Consider the following 25,899-nt stretch of genomic DNA (forward strand, 5'->3'; position numbering starts at 1 on the left):
ACTTGAAATAAGATGATGGAGATTAATTGTTCTTATTTTAGGTGCAAAAATCTTATTCCATTGGCAAATAGTCTTATTTACCTACTCAAATCAAGGGCAAATATATTCATTTTAAGAAAATGTTACTTATTTTTAGTTCTATTTTTGCAGTGTAAAAGCTGCTAATCATAAAGATTCCTGATTAATTGATCATGACCAGTGTGATCACCCATTTAAAAACAATAGTTTGGGCAGTTTGGTAATCTTCTGCCTATGTTTGTTTGTTAACACAATGCCAGGATAGAAACACATCAAGGATCTTACAGAGGCAACTGTTGCAGTGAAAGAAATCTCTGTTAGAAAACATTTAGCTGCAAATCCTCCCAGGAGTAAAAATCTGGGCAAATTCCTCCCAAGGTCAGACTGCACATTGCTCAGAGAAACTGCAAAAAAACAAACAAAAAACTGAGAGCTTCATCTCAAACGCTGCATGCCTCAGTTAGCGTGTTAAATAATGAAGTTCATGATGTTGCAATTGAAAAGTACGGCTTCTTAGGCAGATGAAAACCTCCTTTTTCTTTTATTATGTTTCTTCTTTGTATGGGATTGATTGTAACGACAAACACAGCAACCCAATTTGTTTTCTCTTAATAATTGACTTATATTTTATCACAAAGAGTTGGATTCTTGTTGATGTCATTAATAAAAGGACAATCCTGTTTTCAGGTGAATAAGGGGGTCACTGTTGTCGATCTGCTGTCTTTCTGCTCCGACCTGGAGGACCAGGCCGACCAGCTGGTGAGTCCTGAATTCACTGCCAGAACACACAACACCACCAATAACACTGATATTTATTTAATAATTTTTTTGAATAATTTTTTTTATTTAGAAAGACAGATTTCCATCACATTCATTAATTACAGCTTTATCCATTTAAGATCGTACCTGTGGATATAAACAGAGAGTCCAAGTGATTTTGTCCATGCTGTCTTTCTGGTGTTTTCTTTTACAGACTATTACTAACTTAGTTGTAAACAATAACAAAAATCAACAGAATTAACACTGATATTATTATTAAAAATCTTATAGGCATATTTGATAATTATGCTGAATTAGCTTACCTCTTATGAGAAATAAAGAATGTCAACCAAAACTACAAAATAACAAATTAAAGAGGAAAATAGGTCCAAGTATCTGAGGAAAACATGACTTTGTTGCAGCAACATGCTTTGTGTCGCTGGTCCACAGGTTTGCACAGATCTCTGGTGTTTTTTTTTACAGAAACTGTCTAAATCCTCCAGGTTTCTGTGTTCAGAACCTGACCTTTATGTGCCGCTTTTTCTACCACGTCTTTATTGCCTTGATGTTTCCTCGTTTTGAGTCAGTGTCATGCTGGAGAACCCGTCCACACCCCATCTTCAGAGAGATGAAATTATGGTCCATTGTGGTGGAAAAGCAGAAAAACACATGCAGTGTTGTTCCAGTTCATGCTTGACCAGAACCAGTTCCTAACACGTTAAAATGAATCGATTCATGTTCATGGTTCCCACATACATTTTTTTTAACTACGTTCACAGCTCCAGCATGAATTAGATCTTGTTAATTTAATCATAATTTGTCAGAAATTAAGTTTTAATAATAATACAATAATAATAATAATTAAATGATATTTATTATTAATAATAATAATAATAACTTTATTTATAAAGCACTTTCAATCAAAGTGCTGAATAGTAGCTGATAAAAAATAATAAATCAAGAAATAAAACAATACAATTTAAAAGCAGGTAAAAACATAAAAACAAAAGGAATGTAATTTCTCTGGGTCTCCCATCAGTAAACAAAATAGAACAGAATACTTTTCAGTGTAACCTGATCATTTTAATTTTTGAAACTTGATCCCAGCAGATACTAAGCGTGCGTCTTAAAGGGTTATACTGCGGGAGTTTCTCAGTGAAATATCAAAAGCAGGCCCATAAAAAACACTTAATGTAAAACTCTCGGTCTCCCCCAAATACAGTGTCAAAGTGGGCGGCGTTACTTTTTTGCTCTCCACTGACAAACGCAACATTGTTCAGTTCAAAGTTGAAAAACATGGAATCAACTCATGAACACGTTCATCTGCACTGCAAAAAAGGGAACTAAAAGTAAGTAAAACTTTATTGAAATTATTCTATTTGTCCTTGATTGGAGCAGATAAATAATCGTATTGGCCAATGGAATAAGATGTTTGCATTTAAAAAAGGAACAACTCATCTCCATCAGCTTAGTTGAAGTGCAGCATGGCTAATTATCTTATTTTAGTGGCCAAAATATTAATTACTTTGGCAAATAATCTTATTTATCTGCCCAAATCAAGGTCAAATACTCTAATTTCAAGAAAATTTTACTACTTTTAGTTCCGTTTCTAAGTGTAATGAACATGTACAACGCCGAACTCACCCAATTCATGTTTTTTTTTCCCACCTACATGCTTTACCGTCACCTCGCAGATCTTCAAATCACACTCAGTAATTCTCTTCCTCCAAACACAGCGGGTTGAATTGATCCCAGAGAGCTTTATTTTGGTATTTTCTGATCGCAGCACATTCTCCAAACCTCTGGATCATTAGTCAAAATTAACACTCTGCTGTAAATGCATCGTCTGCTTTCAGGCTCTTTGAGACAACGTGCAGCTTCTGCAGTCTTATGCATGTTAAATAATTTGTGCATGTTTTTTAAAGCCGCGAGGAGCTCTGGAGAACGCACTGAAAGGACATGCCAGCAGCATCAGAACCATCCACAGGGAGCAGGTGGTTCCCTTGGAGCAAGCGATGGTAAGCAACCAAAGCCTCTGGAAATCGATAGACAGGATTTCAAATTTCACTTTGAAAATAAATTCTGTGCAATAAAAACAAATACAATTTACTGATGGGGAAAGCTGCACACTGATGTGGTTTGGATGTGTTTCAAGCACTCCTGTACTTTACAGTCACAGTTATTTCCCAATACAAAGTCTTCTGAGTTTCTTCTAACTTCTTCCTCCTTCCCTTCTTTCACTCTTTGGTAACAGAAATATGTCAGAGCGAGGGTAAGCTGCAGCGCGGTGTTTTTCTGTCTGTGCTTGTTGTAAAAATGTGGGTTGTGTGTTCCTGTGACAGTAGCGACACGTTTGACGGGGCCGCTCTCACAGACATCATATACGTAGACGCGTCGTTGGGCGAAAGTTCACACGTCAACGTCACCGCCATATTGTCTGTGGCAGAAAAAAATTGAGTTCTGTTATTGTGAACATGAATCAGAAAAGATGCCTCATTCCTGTGCTGCATGGAAATGTATTCTGGCTGATTTCACTACTTGTATCTGCCTTCTATAAACTAAGGCTGCACCATGTTGCAAAACTGGACACACTAAAGCTGCAGAGTGGTAACACAGGCTATATATATATATATATATATATATATATATATATATATATATATATATATATATATATATATATGTATATGTGTGTGTGTGTGTGATTTGTGTGTGTATGTGTTATGAATATAAGGATCAATTTGTTAAATCTAAACATCGTGGTCTTCATGTGAACCTTTAGGAACAGACTTTTTGGGGGAGTATTAAAGAGGTAAAATTAATAATATGAGAAAAAAAGTCCTAGGTCAATAAAGTAAAAAAAAAAACAAAAAAAAAAAACACAAAAGTGATAAAGTTATGAGAAAAACGTCATATTATGAGAATTAAGAGGGAACATTTCCAGAATAGTCAGAGTTTGCAGATTTATTTTACTCCTGGAGTAATAGGGAAAGGTTAGATTATTTTAAATATTTTTATTCTTTAGTAGAATAAATTTAGGAGAATGAAGCTAAAGGGATACGAAAATAAACTTGTAATATTACAAAAACAAAAATACTACGAATACAAAGTATATTCAGAGATTAAATACTCTGATACTGTTTAAGTGACTGAGTAACTGCAGATTTGCCACATTTAAGATGGCGGACGCTCTGACGCATCGCAGCATAGGCAGAACCTGCCCAATGACGCGTCTACGTATATGATGTCTATGGCCGCTCTGGGTGACACCCAGGTATTTAGGCGTGCTTTTTTTTCTTTGAAAACAATAAACGGTTTGTCCTTCCTGGTGCAGAGCACCCTGAGCCAGAGCATCAAACTGCTGCAGAGGACGTCCAACGACCTGCCTGTGAGTGAAACTGTCAAAATAAAAGCGGCTTTAGCTGGAAGCAGTTGCTTTTGTTCGTATGAACTGAATTCCTCGTTGTGTCTCAGGTTAAAGTCACCAATATCCTGAGCGCCATCGACGCAGCGGAGTATCTCATCACTCACAATGCCTCACACGTTGTGAAACAGGTACAAAAATAAATAACATGCATGCTTGGTCATCATTATAGGAAGCATATTAAGGTTTACACCCTGATCTTTTACAGTGTTTTCTGTACATTCAGCACCTTTCTTCTATTTTTCATTGTAATTTCCCAGTTGTTACCAATATCCTCATCTTGAGTACCTATTTTCCTCCTAAAGTGCTGTTATTGCACTAATGGTATATTCAATGATTTTACATCCTTCGTCCCATTACAAACAGCATGTGTAAAAAGTGACACATTATAAGTATTAAACAGAATGTACGTACATGTGGAAAAGACTTCATGTTTTCTCAAAAGCCTCAAATTTATTTGCTTTTGAACTGCATTGAACATATTTTCAGACATGCCAGCCTAGTAATGTTATGAAAGGAAATGGTGTGACAGTGAAATAAATAAATACTTCCCTTTATAGTCCCACAGAGGGGAAATCTCTCTTTGCATTGAACCCATCATCCCTTAGGACAGCGTTTTTCAAAGTGGGCGCCACCAGGGGGCGCTAAGGGAGCCTCTGAAAAATGGGAGGGAAAATAAAAAGTTGATATTCTGGAAATATTAGTTAACATTCTGATGATAGACAAATGTAATAATTATTGAATAGTGAATAAAAGTAAGGAAAACATTGGAGAAGTAGATTTTTCTTTGCACAGCTTTACCTTATCACCTTTTCCAGGACGCAAACACTTGGCCACGACTCCCCCGGTAGCTTCTTTTCTTAGTTTTGTGTAATACGCAGGAGGAACCCGAGTTTAGAAGTATTTTTATGTTTGAATGATTTATAGCTGAGAGTTAAGCAGCCCAGCAATTAATTTTTTTTATCTAAAACCTGATTTTTTTCTGCTCAGAAAAGGATGGAAAAAGAAGCAAAAATTCAGAAAGAGCTTCAGAAAGTCTGGAGAAATGTTGATCAAGGCCTCTTTAAATATAAAGAAATGTCTGACTTAAAATACATTAAATGAAAATCCCTTACTTCAAACTAATGGATAATTGTCTTTTTCTATTTAAAGACATATTAAAATATCATATTCCTGTATTGCGATAAACTATTATTAAAACCTGCAACGCTGCAAGGATGAGCGGGCCGCAGAAACTGGATGCATGTTTCTAATTGATAATAACGTTGTAATCAAAAACAGAAAACCTTTAATTGTAATGCTGAAACGTTCTCTGTTTTTGTGACGCAGTCTCTAACGCTTTTCTCTGCTGCTGGTCTGCAGGAGACGAAGGCCTTCGTGCAGAGCCTGGTGGGATACTTCAAGCAGTACACCGAATGGGTTAAAAACTCGGTGAGTGTTTTTCAAAATCTTTCCTCGGGTTTTACGCTCGCTTTCCAGCTGATTGAGTCGGGACATGAAAAATGCACAACGGCCCACTGTTAGCTCTAAGGTGGCCTAACCGTACGCACGGTGCGCCAGTTCTAATGGACTTCCTGGAGGTGGTTCAGCCGAGCCCAACTAGACGTTACGGGGTTTGCAAATAACAGCCACTCCAGGGATTTCCTGGGACATTTCATCTGTTGATTTAAGTCAACTGTGCACATATTGTGTGTCCTTGTCCCTCCGCAGCTGACTGCCGAGGTAGCCCAGTGTAAACCCATCAGCAACATGGTGGACAGCATGGAGATAGTGGCCTGCAGCTTCATCGTCGACTCAGTGGTAAGATATATTTCTGTGTGTTCACAGTGGGTCTGACTGCCAGCCGAAGAAATAATCAATGGCCCTTTGACGTCTGAGAGCAGCTCTGGGTTTTGGGAGCCGTCTCGGTCAGGAACAGGATGCTCGCACGCTGAGATGGTAGAGGGTGTTCGGTCAGGGCGTGGCCCCACATGAGCATAGGTTGTCCACTGTTCCCTATCGAGCCCCGCTGAGCGGTAAAGTTTATGTTTACGGTACTTATTACCTTTAAATCATGCCTCCCGAATAGCTTTGAGTTTTTGCAAAAATAATAAAAGGATCCATTTTTTTTCCAGTGTATGATTGATGTGCGTTTGTGTGGTGTGTGCATTTCTTGTAAATACCAGAGGGGTGGACTTGATAATCGAAAAGACGAGTGACTTGAGCGTTTTCACTCGAAATGACTTGATGCTCTCATTGAAACCAAGAATCGGGTCGTGGAGCCTGTCCCAGCTGCCAACAAGCAAAAGGTCGGGTACAAGTCGCCAGTTCGTCACAAGAATGAAAGCCTGCGAGAAAGAAGTTAAACACATTTAAAGAAAGGACATATTTTAGATCAGGGGTCACCAACATGGGGCCCTCAAGCCTGTTCTAAAACTAGCAAAACCCTCCAGTGAGCCGCATCTAAAATGTTATTTTAGTCCGTTGCTCTACTTTTGTAACCACACTTGCATTTATATAGATTTAAAAATAACAATATCTTAACAAAGAGGATTGCAGATATGTTTATTGGTGAACTCTGACTCCTCTAGTTCAACCGCAGCACTGGTAGCCCTTTGTGTGACACAGTACCGAGGAAGTAGCTCTCAGTTTCAAAATGGTTGGGGACCCCTGTTTTAGATGCTTTGTTACATTTAAAGAAAACCTTTTTATTTTTTTATTTTTGTGTGTGTATAGTGTTTCAGGGACAGCTCGTTATGACAGGTGAGACATTTGCTATCTGTATTTATTAGTCTTGATAAGTATAAAAATGACAAATTAATCATGAAAAAAATATATTTTTTTAAATTATGTTTTAATCTGGGTGCATAATCTCACACAGGAAAATTTTGAAAAACCCAGCCTTTATTTTTACATTTATTCAGGTTAAAAACCTCACACTAAGAAGCGTAAAAGTTTTAATAAAATCTCCAGGGCCACAGTTAATAGTACCCCAAACAATTTCTATCACACCAACCCAACGGAGGCATTTTAACAACATTTCAATTCATGAATATCTGTTTTCCTCTGGGTACAAAGATGCCGTGCCATAGGGGCCCACTTCTCTTAGTAACTATTTAAAATAGGAAAGACGAGAGAAAATGGGAGATGACAAACGTAAACATGTCCTGTTTGTAAAACTCTGCTCTGAAAAGATGAATATGTGGTAAAGGACCTCATACTTCGTTTTTAGTAAGGTGGAGGATCTATGATGCTGTGGGCTTTTCTTTGTCAGAGGCCCCAGGAACCTTTTTTTGCTCAAATTAATTAATTGGATGTTCTCTTAGTTTTTTTTAGTGGGACATTTTTGCTGCTGGAAAAAACAATGTCCTTATTTTTCAATTCAATTCAATTTTATTTTATTTATATAGCACCAATTCATGAAACATGTCATCTCAAGGCACTTTACAAAGTCAAATTTGATCAGATTCTCCAGGTTGGTGAGAAAGTTTCCTCTCTAAGGAAACCCAGCAGGTTGCATCAAGTCTCTCCAAGCAGCATTCACTCCTCCTGAAAGAGCGTAGAGCCACAGTGGACAGTCGTCTGCTTTGTTGATGGCTTTGCAGCAATCCCTCATACTGAGCATGCATGAAGCGACAGTGGAGAGGAAAACTCCCCTTTAACAGGGAGGAGAACCTCCAGCAGAACCAGAACCAGGCTCAGTGTGAACGCTCATCTGCCTCGACACACTGGGGCTTAGAGAAGACAGAGCAGAGACACAGAAAGCACAGAAGCTCACATTGACCCAGCAGTACTTTCCACGTTATATGGTATATTTAAGAGTTTACAGGATGCTGTACATTTTATCCAACCCAGAGTCATAGTTTTATGGCTCATAGTAAAATGTATTGTGAGCCTAAGACAAATGTCTAGCACAGGGGTCCTCAAACTTTTAATGGCCTGGGTCCCCATTAAATTCCTCATGCTGATAGCATTTTTTAACAACCTTTTGTACTGTTAAATACATTAGGAATTATATAAGTTCCTAATGTTTGAGGGTCCGCTGGTTTAGCAGCTCACCAATCACTCAGCGCAGTAAATGGTGCAAGAGATGTTTAGCAACATGCTCTTCACACCGTGTGCAACAATTCATCCCAACATCGAACATATTCAGCAATGAAAATACTACTATATACAATATTATTTAGAACGTATAAAACCATACACTTGTTTTTCTTGTTTTATATATAAATTTAAAGCTTTCTGATTAGCATATTGGATTATGGTGTCCAAGAACAGCTCCGTTATCTGCCTGTTGGTTTTCTGCCTCATTATCACCTCTGTTTATTTCATTAGTGGACAACACTGTGAGGTCTAACTTTTAAAATCTGCCTTCATTCTTTGTATTTTCTGCACTGGAAGATCTGCCTGTCTCCCATGCATAATTTAATCGAGTAATTAAATGTGTTTTCCTTGTGATTTTGTTTTCCAGAACACGTTTTGGATGGGTTTGGGAGCCTGCTGCCTCCTTCTGATTCCCAGCATCATCTTTTCCGTCAAACTGGCCAAATACTACAGACGGATGGACACGGAGGACGTCTTTGAAGAGTGAGTCTAAGGAAACCGTCTCGCACCTTCAGCTACAGATGGAAATCTTTTCTACTTCTGCTCTCAGAGATTCAGAGTATCTTCTTGTGCAGCTCAGATCAAAACTCATCCCTCTAATTTTCTGTCTCTTTCCATCGTTCTTCTTCTTCTTGGATTGCTTACTCTCCTTTCGTCCAATCCTGGTTGTTTGCTCCAGCTACTCTTACCCGTGGCTTGTCGCTCTTTAATGTCTCTCAGCTTTTCTCGTGTCTTTTTGCCTTTTTTTCCTCTCATCGCCACGTTTTGCAGCGGGATATTTTGGACCACATTCTCACCCTTTCCGACCCGTTTCCCACCACTTCTCAGCATCAGCTTCAATTTGGATGTGATTTACTCTTTTTATTATCAGGAGGGTGTTGCCGTTGTCATTGTCATCTTCACCCCCCCCCCCTCCTGCCCCCTCCATCTTGTGTTGCAGTAGGGCTAAAACAGGTAATCGTGATGAACAGGTGTGTGATATCAGTGGAAACGTCCCTCCGCTCAGGTATGAGCTGTGCTCTAATTCAAACTCGGCTTGTCTGCATGCAGCAGGGTTAATCGGTGGAGGGAGTTTCTTCTGTAGCCGAGGAAAAGTTTGAGAAAATTACTGTTAAGGAAATTATAATGAGGATTTACTCGTGTATGTGTGTGTTTAGCTCTCCCTATAATGACACACTGACTTGGTTCCCTCGGGCCTCAGCCCCACCGAGCGAATGGTGACCTGCTGGATCGCTCGGCCTTGTTGGAGGTATTTGCAACCGGCGAAAAATCCTCGTCTAACCGTCACCTAACGACACTAACTGTCCATGAACCACTGAGCATCAGACCCCCCTCAGTTTGGCTTCATCCTGCTGCTCAGACACCATCTTTCCTCATCTTTTTTTGCTCCTAATATTTCTTCTCACCTTCTTCTCTCTTTATCTTTTCTTAAAGATGCAAGTTTCGCTCTGATCCAGTCATTTGTCCGCCGTCCACCATGATGCAACAGCGTCCCTCGTTAAACGTTTTGCAGACAATACTGTGCAAAAAGTTCACAGTTGACCCAATTTCTTTGTGTAATCGTTTAAATGCTGGTCTTTTTTAGTTTGATGAGTCAAATGGAAGTTGGTGCATCTTTCAGGTCTGAAAAATTAGTACAGTGGATAAGTGGAGGACAAAATTAAAACCAGAAGATCAACAGTATCTCAGTCATCTCTTTGAGATATAGGAAACAAAAGCCAGCAAAGATGTCACACGTGATTCCGAGATGTTTTAGTTTTTTATACATGGTTTAATGAAGTTTAAATGGAAAAATGTTTGATAATTAGTCTTGGTCTTAGTCTACTGTTTTATGTGTTTCAAGCTGGGGTGTCTAAAGTATTAGTTAAGGATTTTACTAAAGAAATAGGAACAACGAGTCTTCAAAAGTGGTCCTGTGCTAATTTGTCTGTTTTGTATCGAAACCTGTTGATCTCTTAATTTTAAGATTTGAAAAAAATTTAGAAAATGCAAACCTTTTATTATTTTGAGTTCCTTTATTCATCATTAAGGAATAATTGTTTTTCAGAAAATTTAGATGCACTGCAGTCGATTTAAACTTTTACAAAAAATGTAACCATCACAAAAACATAAATGTTTGTATACACACACAAACACACATTGGTAAATATCGGTTATCGGACATAACAGCTATGTCAATATCGGAAATCGATGTTGGTCTAAATTTTCATATCGGTGCATCCCTAATTGATACTAAATGTTTGCATTGACTGTAATTGAAACAGAGGGCCTTTATAATTACCTACACTTCAAAATGGGAAAGATAAGAGAGCCTGCTAATTTAGTACTGTAAGGCAGGTATACTGTATAAAAATTGCATATTTTTAAACAGTAGTAAGGAAAGGAATAAGAAAATGGCAAAATATTAGAAAAAATCCGCTCACCCAGAGTTGCCTGTATCTACAGTCAGAGCAATAATTCAAAGTTTAAACCGACCAGAACTGAACAAACAAAGCTCGACAAGGATCAATGTTTGTTTTTCACCACACCCAGTGAGCAGAATAGTTTTGAATGTAAATTAACCTTACTGCAGCAAAAAGGGACATCAGGGTTGACAGGACTCCACAAGAAAATATTTTTGAAAGGACTTTTACTCAGAGTCAGAGTGATCGGATATGAAATTAATCTTCTGGAAATGATTGTGTCTCTGCGGATTTCTGAGAAAAAAAGGACCTTCTGAAGAACGGTTGCTCGAAGCCACTTTAAAATATTACCAGAAACTCTGGCTCCTCTGAAAAACATAAAGAAATTAGTCACAACTTTTGTAGAGCAAACTTGTAAATTGGCTGTTTTTAATGAGCAATACTTATTATTGCTTTCAGCTCTCATTTTAAATGCTTCAACGCACCATTTGTCTTCAGAAAGTTTTCTTTCCTTACAAGAAACCCGGCAGAAATATTTAACTGGGTTAAATTATGTAACAATCATCATAATCATCATCTTTATTTGTCATTACAACACACATTCCAATGAAATTCATCCTCTGCATTTAACCCATCCAGCATCCTGGGGCTAAGGGTCTTTATCCAGGGACCCAGAGTGGCAGCTGTGGGGTTTGGACTGGGGAACTGGTGGCCCCAGGAAACAAGTGACCTGTTCTAACCACTAATCCACCAACTAATCTAACCACTAAAGAAATCAATCTTAAATTCTTTCTAAATCAGTCCAATTCTGTTAATTTTGCACCTTCCCGATGAGGCAACTTTATTAAAACTACAAAGGAAGACTGTTGTTTATTTCCAAGGATTCTATCTTAAAGAAACATAAGAATCAACAACAGTTTTCAATAAATTAAATCAAGAATAATATTTTGTGGTAATTAAGCTAAAAATATACTCAATAATGATTATTTGAACCCCGCCTCTCGCCTGGTGAACACTGGAGATAGGCACCAGCAACCCCTGCGACCCCATGAGGGATTATGCGGTTCAGAAAATGGATAAATGGATGAATATTTGAGCAAAAAACAAATGAAAGAACTAACAGACAGAGATGAAAAATGCTAGTTTGTCATCAGGCTAGTGGCTACAGAGGAAAATTCAATAAGGAGGGGACTCAACGTGTCATTCTGACATTCTGATTAGGAAACGTATTAAAGAGCTTTGTCAGTGTTTCAAAACCCTAAATAAATTGACTTTATGGGGTAAGTTTGAATACCAACTAAAAAAAGGGAGTTGAAACCAACATTTATGGAGTGAAACGCAGGTCAGAGCTGAGGTGTCCGTCTGCACGACACCGTGTTTGATTTTATTTCCTTCTTTCCTCCGCAGTGGGCAGGAGAACTGGAACTGACCTGTCCTGGAAAGGTGAGTGCTCACTTTTTAGGTTTACATCCTTTCTAAGCGTTGATGACAGTCTAAAAATGGCTCCCCTCCTGTTTTTTTGTTGTTGTTGTTGTTTTTAAGGATCTCCGGGATTTTTCCAACTTTTGAATCATCTAAGGCTTCACTGGATCAAAAGAAAGGGAACAAAAACCAACAATCAGGAACACTCCTTGAGCTGTTTGCCATCTGCAACCCCCTGAAGTCCTCTCCTGGTCGCTCCTGCAACCTTTTAGCTTTTCATGCTGTAGAAATAATTTGGTTTCTGCTGAAAAACCCAGAATAGTAGAAAATTAAACTGCATGTACATCAGTTTCACAACGACTGAAGTGTAAAAAAAATTTTTTACACTTTCAAAACTTTTGGAAGTTTTATATCTTTTTCTTAATCTTTGTTTTATATAATGTTAGTACTGTTTTTTGTAGATTTATTGTTTGGTTCTTTTTTTTTTTTTTTCTCTCTGTGGATATTTGTATCATAGCTTAAATTATTTGGTATGATTGAGTTTATTTCTTGGGGAAGTATAAAACAGTCAGGGCGATAGTTTTGCTAAGCTATTAGGCACATTAGTGGTTAATTAGGACCTAATAAAAGATTATTGTAATATACTGACTGAAATATTAGACGTTTAACCTAATAATGGCTTTATGAGAAGTCTTTTTGATCACCAGAGCTTTAACTTTTCTTCTAATCACCATTAATGTCTGCAGAAAAACTCTTTTCTGTCCATTAAATAGTTTTTCAGACAAAAGCCTAAAATTTCAATCCCCTGGGTTCCAAAAAAAGAGGAACCTTACAGTTTACATTATAACAGTTACGTAAATTGAATATATATATATATATATATATATATATATATATATATATATATATATATATATATATATATATATATATATATATATATATATATATATATATATATATATATATATTGGAGATTATCTTGAAAAACAATCCTTGATTTTGGTTCTAATCATGCCGAATTGTTATGTTTTTAACAATATCTAGACATATTTTCTGTTAGTTAACCCTGCCAGAAAGCACAAAGGGGATTCCCAAAATATTTAACAATGCCTTTAATTAAATACTGAACAAGTAAATTGGCAGCTTCAGCGTTTATCCCATAACAAACAAGGAAAACTGGTGTTAAACATATTCCATTTTTTAGCGTACTGTTACATGAACAAGTATTTCAGGACAGCTAACACACAAAGGCAGCGTAGCAGACCATCGGCACGGTGACAGAGGTATTAGGACCATAGAAAAAAATAATTTTGGAGATTGTTCGAAATGTGCAGGTCTGTGAATAAAAACTTCAGTCTTAACGAGTTTTTGTTTTTGTTTTTCTTCCTTTTTAAGGCTCGACTTTTTAATGGACCATAAACTGTTGCCACTGATCTCTGGCTCTCTGTGTCACATGGGCTGCAAAGATAAATCATGTGAGAGCCTGAAAGAAAAAGATGCTTTATTATAAACAGTAAAGAGAGCAGCATATGAATTTCTCTTTTCATGGGTTTGGAGGATTGTTACAACACCAACAATAATCCCACACTGAAAAAACACGGGGAAAAATCATCCTTGTTTGGTGGGTGGGTGGGTGGGGGGGGGGGTGGGGGGTGGGCTAGAGTGGGTACAACGGGCTGTTTGTTATGAATGCAGCCATGTGGGATCCAATTCCTGACCTGGGGACCTTTGCTGCTTTCAGTGGGTTTCAGGTAGTTAAACAGGCCCACAGCATTGCTGGCCATATTTGAGGTGCCATGAGATGCTTTTCCACAGCTGGAGGTATTTGTCGCTGAAAAGCTTGATCTTAGTTTCTGGTTAAAGTCCCAGTAGAACTATATATACATAGGATGCCTACTAAATAACCATTTGGCATCATCTGATAGTCTTTGCTGCAGTCCGCCGTCAATGAGAGACGGATTACTGAAGCTACAAACACATAAAAAAACCATATTGATGAAATAGAAATCATATTGTTTGATATCGATAATTATCAACAAATTCTAAATATATATTTTAAGTGCAGCCCTGGCCATTTTATGCTGTTGCTTAGTGACCTATTTTTAGAGACAGAACACACAAACACTGAATTCAAACTAAACCCTTTATTCAACCAACTTTTTACCCAAAGTGCAAGTTTTTAAAGAAAGAAGAAAGAACAAGAGCTCTCTGAAGCCTTAGAAGGGGTTGCAGTTTGATGATGTCGCGTTCCTGGGTCTGCGTTTTGATTGGTTAGGAGGATGTAATGACTGTAATATTAACCTACATGGTTAGAATGCAAAAGGAAGGAAAACCTTTATTCTATTGAGCTTTTTATTCACCCTTTTTTCTATCATTGATATATATTGTTATTGAATTATCGTCCAGCCCTACATTGTAAAGAAGTGTCGAGCGGCTCTTTACAAGAAACCATCATCCTGGCTAATCATCACTGAAGAAATGTGATTGGAAGAAAATCATTTGGTGAAATCAAATCGTAAAAAAAAAAAACAGAGCTCGGAGCAATAGTGGAAGTAAGGCCTTTTTATGCACTGTGCAAGGAGGAGTCAAGGGATTGGCGCTAAACTGCTGTGTCGGCGTAAGAAAACCCTGAGTTGATCGAGGCAGATGAGCGTTCACACTGAGCCTGGTTCTGGTTCTGCTGGAGGTTCTCCTTCCTGTTAAAGGGGAGTTTTCCTCTCCACTGTCGCTTCATGCATGCTCAGTATGAGGGATTGCTGCAAAGCCATCAACAACACAGACGACTGTCCACTGTGGCTCTACGCTCTTTCAGGAGGAGTGAATGCTGCTTGGAGAGACTTGATGCAACCTGCTGGGTTTCCTTAGAGAGGAAACTTTCTGACCAACCTGGAGGATCTGATGGAATTTGACTTTGGAAAGTGCCTTGAGATGACATGTGTCATCTCACTGATTTGGCGCTATACAACTAAAATTGAATTGAATTGAATTGAATTGAATTGAATTGAAAACCACGGATAGGCGGGGTAATTGAAAACAAACGCTTCGGTTTGTTTGGGAGTATGAAGGTTAGACTCTGGAGCAATGGAGAAAGGTAATTTGGTCTGACAAATCCAGATTAGTCTTCCATAATTTCGACCAGGAGCTAGCAAAAGGCTAAATGCAACTCTGTTTGGAAATAAAAATTGTGACGAGGCAGAAACATACAACATATATACAACATACATACAATTTTAAAGAAGTGCTTTTGATAATTTTGCCTTGTATGGTTTTGGTGAGTTGGTTTGAAACAAGTATTGTTAGTGCAAAAATGCTCTGCTGTAAAATTTCATAGTGGGGAAATGCTTCTTTGACAAACAATCACCAAACATCAATTATTTTAAAGATATTATCTTTACCATCAGTGCCAAACTGGAGGGCCATCCACGTTTTTCAGGTCATTACAGACAGCGTTGAGCTTTGCTGCTGTGCTAAAATGCCTCATGAGACCTCAGTTTGACACCTCCTTCTTGAACAAAAACATTTCTCCCATCCAATTCTGTATTCACTGGGTTAATAATAGTCATTAAATTAACTCCTTTATCCCTAAAATAAACAAGAAAATCAGCCCATAAATGTAAAATAAGGTTGACGTCGTCCCTGTAACCACATTTAAAGGAGGCAAGAGTGGCAGTCAGGATGTGCATCTTCAAAGAATAATTACCAGACCACCCTGGGAAGGCAAATTAAACAGTCGCCTCTGCTCTGATGGTTTCCAGCAGGCAGAAACCTTGAAGTCAATGTCTGGTGACGGATGAAACCCCCAAATGGGGCCCAGTTTTTGACTAATCTGAGGATGTCTGCGAGAATCATCGCTGCACAACTTTAAAGACAGTCTAACTCTAACATTTACCCAACATGAAATAAAGCCAAAAACTGGTGGTCTTCCCAATTCATGGGCATGTTTACTTGCTTGGCGACCCCAATTAGCAGCTTTACACTGATGATTTGTGAAAATGCAAAGTAAATTTTTAATTGTAAGAACATGATAAGGACAAAATTTATCGGTTATCAGGGCTCCTCACAGCTCCCCACAGATTTCTTTCTGGTTTGGGTTTTTCAGAACCAGAATAAATCCAGAATGCAGGTTCTGTTTATACTTTCATTTACAAAAAGGAAAAATATTTTTCAAGCCAACTGGGCCCTGTGAGGAAAAAGTTACTTGTTGATTCTGAATAAGCTGTTTTTTGGGGTTTATTTTTTAAGTCAAGTTCTGTTTCACTAACCAGAACCAGTATTGATTACTGCCAGGCTTATAAAATCAATAAATCACTTTAATAGCACCTGTCTGTCAAAATAAAGATGGCTTTAAGCAAAATGTCAGAGACTGATCTGAAGAAGCTCAATATCTTATAAAGTTTTTGACATCTATAAGTCTGAAAAGGATTGCAAAGCCATTCCTACGGCTCTGGGAAACCAATAACACACACTTTGACCAATCTGTCTGATTTGATTTGATTGAATTTGATTTTGTAATGAGCCTTGAGATGACGTGTTGTGAATTGGCGCTTTATGGAAAGCAAACACAGAGTAGTGGTAAACCCCCCAATAAGTAGCTATCTTACCAAAGTTTCAGCCCTAAGCAACATCGAAAGCACTGAACACCCCACTTAACACAGGTCAGGTCAGAGATCATGGATAAAACAGTGAGACAAAATGACAATTATGTGAGAGTATAAAGTAGAAAATCCATGCAGACAACAAAGAGCTTAAAGATTGTCTCATATGTAGATTTTTGGGAGTGATATTCTGTGAAATATTGTAATGGAAGGTCTTTTTCCTGTTACATCCGACATAAAATCTCTCATTTCAGAAACAGAACATTGAACACGGTGGTGGTAGTGTGATGATCCGGGACGGATTTATTGCAGCAACAACCTGACAATCTGCCAAAACTGATAAAAGAATAACTTCTGCTCTCTTGCAAAAATTCCTGAAGGAGATGTAAAAGTGACGTAAAAGACACATTGCCAATGCCTGATGACAGTGGCTGCCCCCTCTTGATGAATAAAATAATTTATAAATTCCCTTTTGTAGATACTCGAGTCACCTCGGTCTGATATTTGATCCATAAGGTCTAAGCATGATAAAAAAAAAAAAAAATTGGCAAATCCTTTTTCAGCACTGCAGCTCCAAACTCCTGCAGCTCTCCTCCTCATCAATGGTCAATAGTCCTCCTGTTTTCACAACATCTGGCCGCATGTGTGAGTCTCTCTTATGCCTCTTACTTTTCATCAGCTCTCCTTTTCCTCCTGTGGTTCCTGTCCCCTCCCCTCCTTCCAACCATCTCGTCAATCATTTTTCGAAGATTTAAACGTGCCACACGCAGCCCGTGTTTGTGCGAGCGAGTGGAGGAGGAGTTTAAGGAAGTCTGGATCGTGAATAAAACCATCTGTCAGCTTGAAAAGTTACGTCTACATGCCATAAGCCCCTTTTCACATCTCAGCCCTCGGAGCAAACGGAGCAGCAGCCCACAGCCTACAGCTTTGCCATGAGGTCCAGGGTGAAAATGATGATGCTGCTGCCGCTTTTGGTGGCAGCTGTATGCGCGTCGAATGCTCACCCCAACGACAGCAACAATGACGGCAAGCAGCAGCGCAGCGTCTGGGAGGAAACCATCAGATTCAACACCAAGACGAAGGACGCTTGCACCATGGCGGTGTCCGTTGCAGGAAACTTTACTCGTCTGCGTGTCTCCTGCAGAGCCCCAAGCCAGGCTAGCGGACGGTCCTACTACTGTGACTTCCAGGGCAAACCGAGCCAATGCCGAGCCTACAACAACAACCCTCGGCACTACTTTACCCAGATGATGTGGGAGCTGAGGAAGCTGAAGAACGCCTGCCAGGGAGCCAAAATCTACCGACCCCACATGTGCAGGAAATACTCCGATGAGGCTCAAATGACTTTCCTAACTTCTTGGCCCAAGGCTTCAGCCCCCAAGCCGTCGAAGCCCGAGCAGGAGCAACGTAAACCAGCTGCACCGGCGCAAACCAAACCCACTGCGTCTCATAAACCTGTGAAGCCGCAGCCTCAGCCGGCTAAACCCCAGCAGGGCAAGGGCTCCCAGAGCAAGAAAAGCACCCCCAAGCCTGTGAAGACCACCACCACCACCACCCGTCCCACAGACGAGCCTTCATCCAGGGCGTCCCACCTTGCCACAGAGTACTGCTGGAAGAGCTTCCACGGCCTCTGCAGCTTCGTCATCAGCTGGTTTCAAAACTAAGATTCATGCAGGTGGGTAAAGCAACAGCCAAGACGACGGGAAAGTAGATGGACAGTTTAAATATTACAAGCTTAAAATCAAATCTTAAGGACCTTTTTGCTCTTGTTTCAGGTTGGAATTACTAACAACACAATTCGGTCTCCGGTCTTTGAGCCCTCTGGAATCTGTATGAAAGCATCTGGAAATATTGGACTATATGATATGCATGTCTTAAATCTATAAAAAAAATATCCACAATGAGCCAAAGAGAGAACCTCATAGCGATGTGTTTCTGTTTGTAAATTATGTAAAAGTTGTCCCAGATGTCTTGGAAGCGTTTCCGCAGCATGTACTCAGAGGAAGAGAATAAATGCGAGAATGGTGACCTCTCGTCCCTCTGCGTCGCTCTGTTGCTCCTGCTGCATGTGCTCAGACTCCTGTTTTCAAAGACGTCTTTGTGGCCATCAACCACGGGCTCCAACAACATGTCCACTGCCGGCGCCCGAGGAAGTTGTTAGCGATGCAGACACAATCAGTCACAGAAGGTGTCTGTGCAGAGCCAAACACTTCCCTGTGTGAGCTGATGAATTGAGTCCATAAGAGCCGCCGTGCAAGAACAGAGGAGGCCTGTGTGGAGGCCGCAGAGGACTGAGCACACACACACACATACACACACACATACACACATACATACATACATACATACACATATACACATATACATATATATATATATACATATATACATATATATATATATATATATATATATATATATATATATATATATATATATATGTGTGTGTGTGCTGTCAAACGATTAAAAATTTTAATCGCGATTAATCGCATAATGTCGATAGTTAACTGGAGATTAATCGCAAATGAATCGCATATTTTATCCTTTTATTTCTGAAAGTGTAATAGCCTGTTTGGGCATTTTAATATGCAATTTTGCAATAAATGACACTAATAATGCTTGTAGAAAACTGTACAAGCATGCAACAAAATAAACCCGTGCTGCAACAGTGAGCGCAGCGCGGGTCTATTTTGCTACAGTTTTCTAGCACTCTTGAAACTACACAAAGCGCCGAGGGTAAAAGAAACACAGTCCGGAGAGCACTGCGGGGAAAAACATTAGGGAACGGTGTGTGTGTTTTGACGCACGATTAACGGCGACAAAAAAATTGTCGCCGTTAAAATGGGTTTACGTTAACGCCGTTAATAACGCGTTTAACTAACAGCACTGATATATATATATATATATATATATATATATATATATATATATATATATATATATATATATATATATATATATATATGCTCACACACACACACATTCTTGTTTAAAGTACAAAATGAGACTTCAGTAAACTTTCATTCAATTTCAAGCCTATCTGTGGTCTAGCCCTGACCTTGGCCCTAACTCTAACCTTTATGAGTTTATACCTAAACCCACCCTAATTTAAACCTAACTGACACCTTAGTGCTAAACCTAACCCCTAGCCCAGGAAAAGTGAGGACCTGAAAGATGTCCTCACTTTACATGGAAGTCCTAACTTTACTGATAAAATGCGCAAAAATGCTCACTCAGCTACAAATACAAGTACACACACACACACACACACACACACACACACACACACACACACACACAGTATCAGGAATTAATTGACGTCTAAAGTAATCTTTTGAAGTGGTGTTCATTAATAGTACTTTAGGCTATGGCTGCAGTTTATTCATTTCATTTTCAGTACTTTTTCATAGTGATGACAGATGAAGAGAAATAAAGTATCAAGCAAAACAAGAAAGAAACCCAGCAACTAACAGAAAGAAGCACCATTCCCAAGTTCACTTTACAACACATTTTCAGCTAAAACCTGCAGTACTGGTTGTAAGAAAATAACCTTTAATGACTCGATTTGCTGGGTTTCCTAAGATAGAAAACTTTTTACCAATTGTTCTGTATGATTTGATTGAATTTGACTTTGTAAAGCGCCTTGAGGTGACATGTGTTGTGAATTGGTGCAATATAAATAAACTGAATTGAATTATATTGATTGAATAAACCTTATAATATTAACATGTTTCCATTCAGGGCTCAATAAAAATATATGTTCTTTAACAGGTTATGAAATGATTTAACTTCAAGAGCACAAAAACTCCGGGAAGATTTCACCATGATGGTATTTATTACAGATAAAGTCTTAGATTTGTACAAATTGTGTAGAATTCTTTTGTTTAAATGGGTGGTATTTTCTTTTTGCTCACTGTACTGGGTAGCAATCAATAACTATAATAATAATGTAGCTTATTTTAGGGTTTACACTCTGAGAACTTGAAGGTTAAACTCCAGGATTCATGGGGTACTTGTGTAACTTCCAGAGAGCCCTTCCTAAAACAGGTTTCAAGTTCAACAAGCAGGTCATCTGTGACTTGCAGAAAAGATGATAATCTCTGGTGATAATAATCCATATTTTTATCACAACTCGACTAGATCATTGCATCAAAATGCTGCTGATCGGTAACATCCAAACATAAGTTTTACTATCTTACATGCAATGTTCCCACCAACAAATATGATGATGATATTTCCTTTATTCCACTGGGATTTAGCTAGCAGCTAACAGTTAGCATCTCAGCTACATCTGCTAGCCCAATGCTAAAATGATTAAATTATGTATGAAATTGCAAACAATTCCTGTAAATGTAACCTGTTTTTGTTGTTGTAAAATAGCATGAAGATATGTGATATCCTTCAAGTGGAAACTATGTGGATATCAAGTATTTTCTAATCTAAAATACTCATAGTATTATAAACCAAGTTTTTTAAATACATCTTTACATCAGTCAGATTTTATTTATAGATTACTCTTTATTTCAACAAAATGTGACAAAAAGTGCTTCATAAAAATTGCCGTAAACGATGCTACACCAACAAACATCAATCATGCATTTATACTTATGATGCAGAAAGATCTGCCGATGCAAGCACTAGGAATAACTTAAAACATGAAAATTTACTTCAACAGCAAAGCAAATTAATGAAAATAAAACACATGTGAAATTAAACAATAAAATGTAATTTCTGAATAAATGTAGAATTATATTAAAAACTAAATTGAAAAGAAAAACATTAGCTATTAATTGAATACTGACAAAATTAAAAGAGAAGCAAAAACAAACACAAAGATGAAATAGATTTACCACCTTATCAACATGTAGCAAAATATGATTAAATATGTTTTTTTTACTTTGCTTTTATAAACTTCAAAAAAAATTGCAATCCATGAATGAGCAGTGAAGTAATTACCCAGTAATAATATTTATATCATTACTGGGTAATTGGTCTTCTCTAACCCCCAGTGGGTCGAGGCAGATGGCCGTTCACACTGGTCCTGATTCTGCTGGAGGTTTTCCTCCTTGTTCAAGGGGAGTTTTCCTCTCCACTGTCGCTTCATCCATGCTCAGTATGAGCAAATGTCTTTTAATTAGCTGCATGCGGAAAAATCATCACAATTAGCTGAAACGAAGGCTTAATATATAATTATTTGTCTACTTAAACCATGCAATGTATTGAGTAACTGAAACAAATACATTTTTTTAAATAATGTTCTGATCATTAAGACGTTTTATCATGAAACTGACAGATGATCCCCACTGTCCAAAATGCGATCAGAACACTATTGGCACATATCTTCATGTATTCTGGGAGTGCCCCCCTGTGTATAGCCTGTGGTCCAAGGTGCATAGTTGCCTTGAAAATATTGTAGGATTTCCCATTCCTATGCATCTCCCACTGCTTCTGTTCAATGATGACTCCGTTCTTAGTGACAATATCAGATTGACTCAGAGGAAAATTGTTTTCGCAGGACTAACTGCTGCTAAAAAGACTATAATACACTCATGGTTTTCCCCGGACATCCCATCAGCAAAAGAATGGATAAATCACTTTAGGGACATTGCCATTTTAGAAAGGTCATTGGCGGTTGTACACAAAGCACGAGCATCTACTGTGCAGGCATGGGACACTCTTATCGGTTCTTTGGCTGACATAACATTGTTTGCCTGTGTATAAGGGATTTTCTGCCTGTGTGATGTTTGAAGTTCGGATCATCTCTTATCCTCTACCTCTCCTCACGGTTTATTGGTGTACATAATGTGTACATGCTGGACTGTGTGTTGATAATTATGTGGATTGATGTGTATGTACATGCAGTTAATATTTCCCTTTTCTCCAGTGGAAAGGCAATGGCACTGTTTTTGTAATATGTTTAAATTGTTCAATAAAAATAAAAAGTCAAAAAAAAAAAAAAAAAAAAAAAAAAAAAAAATAATGTTCTGATTTACTTTACTGTCAAAAAGGTTTTGTGGGCATGATTATGACCAGTAGATGTCGGCAAAGTGCTTCAAATAAGATTCCTCCGGTATGTGATGAAAATGCATTTTTTTTTTTTATTACTTGATTTAACCAAACCAGGAAATACCTACAGTAATATTTAAAATCTGATTTAAATGTTGATTTGGAAAAATAAAGTAGCAACAAATGACATTTTCATTGAATTTAACAGATTCATTAAAATATGAATAAACAAATATCTAACACATATTCAATAGTGTAGTCATAAAATATCTATCAAAAGCTTTATAATTGAGGTTATGCCAATACTTTAAAGGAGCAATTAGAAATTTACTGCTGAACTAACCACATTCATTCCCATTTCTTAGACTTAGACAACTTTATTGTCATTTTGTATGTACAAAGTGCATACAGAAGGAAATTTCGTTGCATACAGCTTACGACAGTGTAATGGGATTTCAGGTGGAATAAGGCAGCATTCCAATACAATATAAAGTGCGGCAGTTTCTCACCCAGGATGGAAGTATCATTCCCTATAAACAATCGGTCCTCTCCATCAATGATGTCGTAGTCAAGTTTTTCTGCCATCAAACCTAGAGGTGCGGTCCGGAACTACTTCAGTGTAGAGTGAAGCCTGTGTTTACTTTCTGGTTCCTGAGCCAATCATGTGAGAGTTCCCTTGGTTCCCAAAACAGAGCGCAGCATTTGGTATTTAATGTTGGCAAAAGAGCACCAGCCTGTTATCATGGAAGTAAGTAAGAGAAGCGGACCAGAAATAAAACAGAATACAAACATCATATACGTATCCTGTTTAAGTAGAAATTCAGTAGAGTTTCACAAAAACAACACACCATCTAGCAACAGTATATTAGATTGTTGTCACTGTTGTACTGATTTGAGCCACTAGGTGTCAGTATTACTTATTGCTCTTTTAATCGTCATACCAACAATGCAGGACATCTGACAGTAGAGTGCAACAAAAAAAAAAAAATAGTACAACATCGATAGCAAACATGCAAATTTGCAAATCTAGTCTACATCACGAGTCCACCTGCGTCTAGTTTAGTTTAGTTTAATGAACTCAACAGAGTCTCCGTCATTATAAAACCCAACTCCAGCATGTAGTGGCTGAGTGAAGGTGGTCTGGACTCTGTGGAGGAGGGTCATGGTTTCAGAGACGCTGTAGAAGGACAGAATACCTGCAGTGTGATCCAGGTACACTCCCACTCTGGAGGAAACTGGACACGGGACTGAAATTTTACCTCTGTTGTGCCAAAATAAAAACCCCTTGGTGTCACAATTTAATGACCAAGATTTGTCATTGTGTCTAAAATCACTTTCATTCGAATCTCCTGCTCTGCTGATATTCTTGTATGAAACCGCTACATCAACTCTTTTCTCCCCCCACTCCACCTCCCAGTAACAACGTCCAGTCAGACTCTCTCTGCTCAGGACCTGCCAATCGGTGAATCTGTCTGGATGATCAGGATAAACCTGTTTTACTCCCATCAAAGTTGCCTTTCTGTTTCCCTCCGATAACAACAGATATCCGTTTGCTGTGTTCGGATCCAAAGTGATTGTCGTTGAATATTTTAAGAACTCGGCTCTGGTCTTTGGTTCTGGTTCTGACAGTAAAACATCCGCCTCGGTGACTGTATGTGACAAGCTTGCCCACGTATCTTCCAGGACGTCCAGGAGTTGATCTCTGAGCTCTGACACAGCGACTGTCACATCTTCAAAGTATCCCAGAGGCCGTACGTTGATGCTGGATGAGTGTGTAGACTCACTGAGTGCTGACACAGAGGGGTAGTTGTGGAGAAACTGGTTGAGATCCTCTGTTTTTGAAAGCTGTTTCAGCTCAGCGTCTTTCTTCTCCAGCTCAGTGATCTCCTGCTCCAGCTTCTCCTGAAACTTTCTGACTCGACTCACTTCAGTTTGCTGCTGGGATCTGATGTTTTCCTTCAAATCAGAGCTTCTTTTACGGATGAGAAGGATCAGCTGAGCGAAGATTTTCCCACTCTGCTGCACTGTCTTATCCGCAGAAAGATTAATGGCCTCCACCTCCTGTTGAAGCACCCTCACATCTCTCTGTCTGTCCTGGATTCTTTGCTGGATTTCTTCACGACTCGCCTCAAGCTCCTTCTGCTTCTCGATCCTTTCTGCTGCAGCTGAGACCGTTTCATGGCCTGCGTGCTCATCCATCAAGCAGAGATAACAGATACACTGCTGATCGGTACGACAGAAGATCTTCATCACCTCGTCGTGACGGGAGCAGATGCGCAGCTGGAGTTTATCAGAAGCTGCAACAAGTTGATGCTTTCTAAACCCAGGAGATTCATAGTGAGGTTGGAGGTGAGTCTTACAATAAGAGACCAAGCAAACCAGGCAGGATTTGACAGCTTTCAGCTTCCTCCCGGTGCAGACATCGCAGGCCACATCTTCAGGTCCAGCAAACCAGTGATCAGCTGGAGCAGTTTGGAGTCCCATCTTCTTCAGGTCCTCCACTAACTCTGCTAACAGGGTGTTTTTCTTTAACACGGGCCTCCGTCCAAAGGTCTCTCTACATTGAGGGCAGCTGTGCGTTCCCTTCTGATCTTCTCCATCCCAGAAGTCTTTAATACAGTTCATGCAGTAGCTGTGTCCGCAGGCAGTAGTCACCGGATCCTTCAGTAGATCCAAACAGATCGAGCAACAGATTTTTTCCCGGTCCAGCTGAACTGCTGACTGCGCCATTTCTCCTCTCAATGAGCAGGACTCTGTGAGTTTCACTTCCTCATAAATGACCCTGAATTACTGTTTCAGTGAAAGAGGCCAGTGAGCAGTTAGACCCGCCTCTAAGCTCCTAGATCTGAAGGGAAGGGACCAAAGAAATGCCTCAAACAAGCAGCAGTAGGAGGATCTAACAGGCTGTTGATTTCAGGAAATGCTTTTAGGTATGTGTTTAAAGGGATCGTTAAGGACTTGTGGAGTTTGAATTTTCTTAAAATGTTAAAGGCAGTTGATATGTTATATATATTACTGGTTGGCTCAGATTATATTATCTGTACAGGACAGGGGAGCTGTCTCCAGCTTTGTAAACATCTGCTGGTACAGAGACCTTTGTTCACTCTGGGGAGATTAGCTGCTTGAAAAGAACACAAAGATTAATGGTCATGATCAAATCCTGGCTTCTGACTTCAGGTGAATTAAA

At 38.8% G+C, this 25,899-nt stretch overlaps 3 protein-coding genes across 15 annotated transcripts in view; 2 read left to right on the top strand and 1 right to left on the bottom strand.

Annotated features, from left to right (window-relative positions):
• prom1b (prominin 1 b) overlaps positions 1 to 12,983 on the top strand; it is a 49,829-nt gene extending 36,846 nt beyond the window's left edge. For 4 of the 13 annotated variants that reach the window (XM_036137500.1, XM_036137501.1, XM_036137503.1 and 1 more), the window contains 9 exons: positions 706 to 777; positions 2,703 to 2,795; positions 3,032 to 3,049; positions 4,112 to 4,165; positions 4,252 to 4,332; positions 5,564 to 5,632; positions 5,912 to 6,001; positions 8,652 to 8,767; positions 9,225 to 9,430. In XM_036137500.1, coding sequence (XP_035993393.1) covers positions 706 to 777; positions 2,703 to 2,795; positions 3,032 to 3,049; positions 4,112 to 4,165; positions 4,252 to 4,332; positions 5,564 to 5,632; positions 5,912 to 6,001; positions 8,652 to 8,767; positions 9,225 to 9,384 — 753 coding nt within the window. In that variant the 3' untranslated portion in view covers positions 9,385 to 9,430. The other 9 variants (XM_036137502.1, XM_036137504.1, XM_036137506.1 and 6 more) reach the window with 6 other exon arrangements.
• A 4,573-nt stretch (positions 12,984 to 17,556) lies between these two features.
• fgfbp2b (fibroblast growth factor binding protein 2b) lies at positions 17,557 to 18,734 on the top strand. Its single transcript, XM_012869909.3, has 2 exons — positions 17,557 to 18,381; positions 18,482 to 18,734. The coding sequence occupies exon 1, from the start codon at positions 17,639 to 17,641 to the stop codon at positions 18,368 to 18,370; it is 732 nt and encodes a 243-aa protein (XP_012725363.2). The 5' UTR covers positions 17,557 to 17,638; the 3' UTR covers positions 18,371 to 18,381; positions 18,482 to 18,734.
• Positions 18,735 to 23,771: 5,037 nt separating this feature from the next.
• On the bottom strand, positions 23,772 to 25,499 carry LOC105931224 (tripartite motif-containing protein 16). The gene has a single exon (XM_012869815.3). It carries the CDS (start codon positions 25,440 to 25,442, stop codon positions 23,772 to 23,774), a length of 1,671 nt encoding a protein of 556 aa, XP_012725269.2. The 5' UTR covers positions 25,443 to 25,499.
• Positions 25,500 to 25,899: the final 400 nt, after the last annotated feature.

Source organism: Fundulus heteroclitus, chromosome 5 (genome assembly GCF_011125445.2).
Source record: "Fundulus heteroclitus isolate FHET01 chromosome 5, MU-UCD_Fhet_4.1, whole genome shotgun sequence".
Classification (NCBI taxonomy): Eukaryota; Metazoa; Chordata; class Actinopteri; order Cyprinodontiformes; family Fundulidae; genus Fundulus; species Fundulus heteroclitus.

Coding starts and splice junctions, on each gene's coding strand:
- fgfbp2b (XM_012869909.3), top strand. CDS start 17,639: ATGAGGTCCAGGGTGAAAATGATGATGCTGCTGCCGCTTTTGGTGGCA.
- LOC105931224 (XM_012869815.3), bottom strand. CDS start 25,442: ATGGCGCAGTCAGCAGTTCAGCTGGACCGGGAAAAAATCTGTTGCTCG.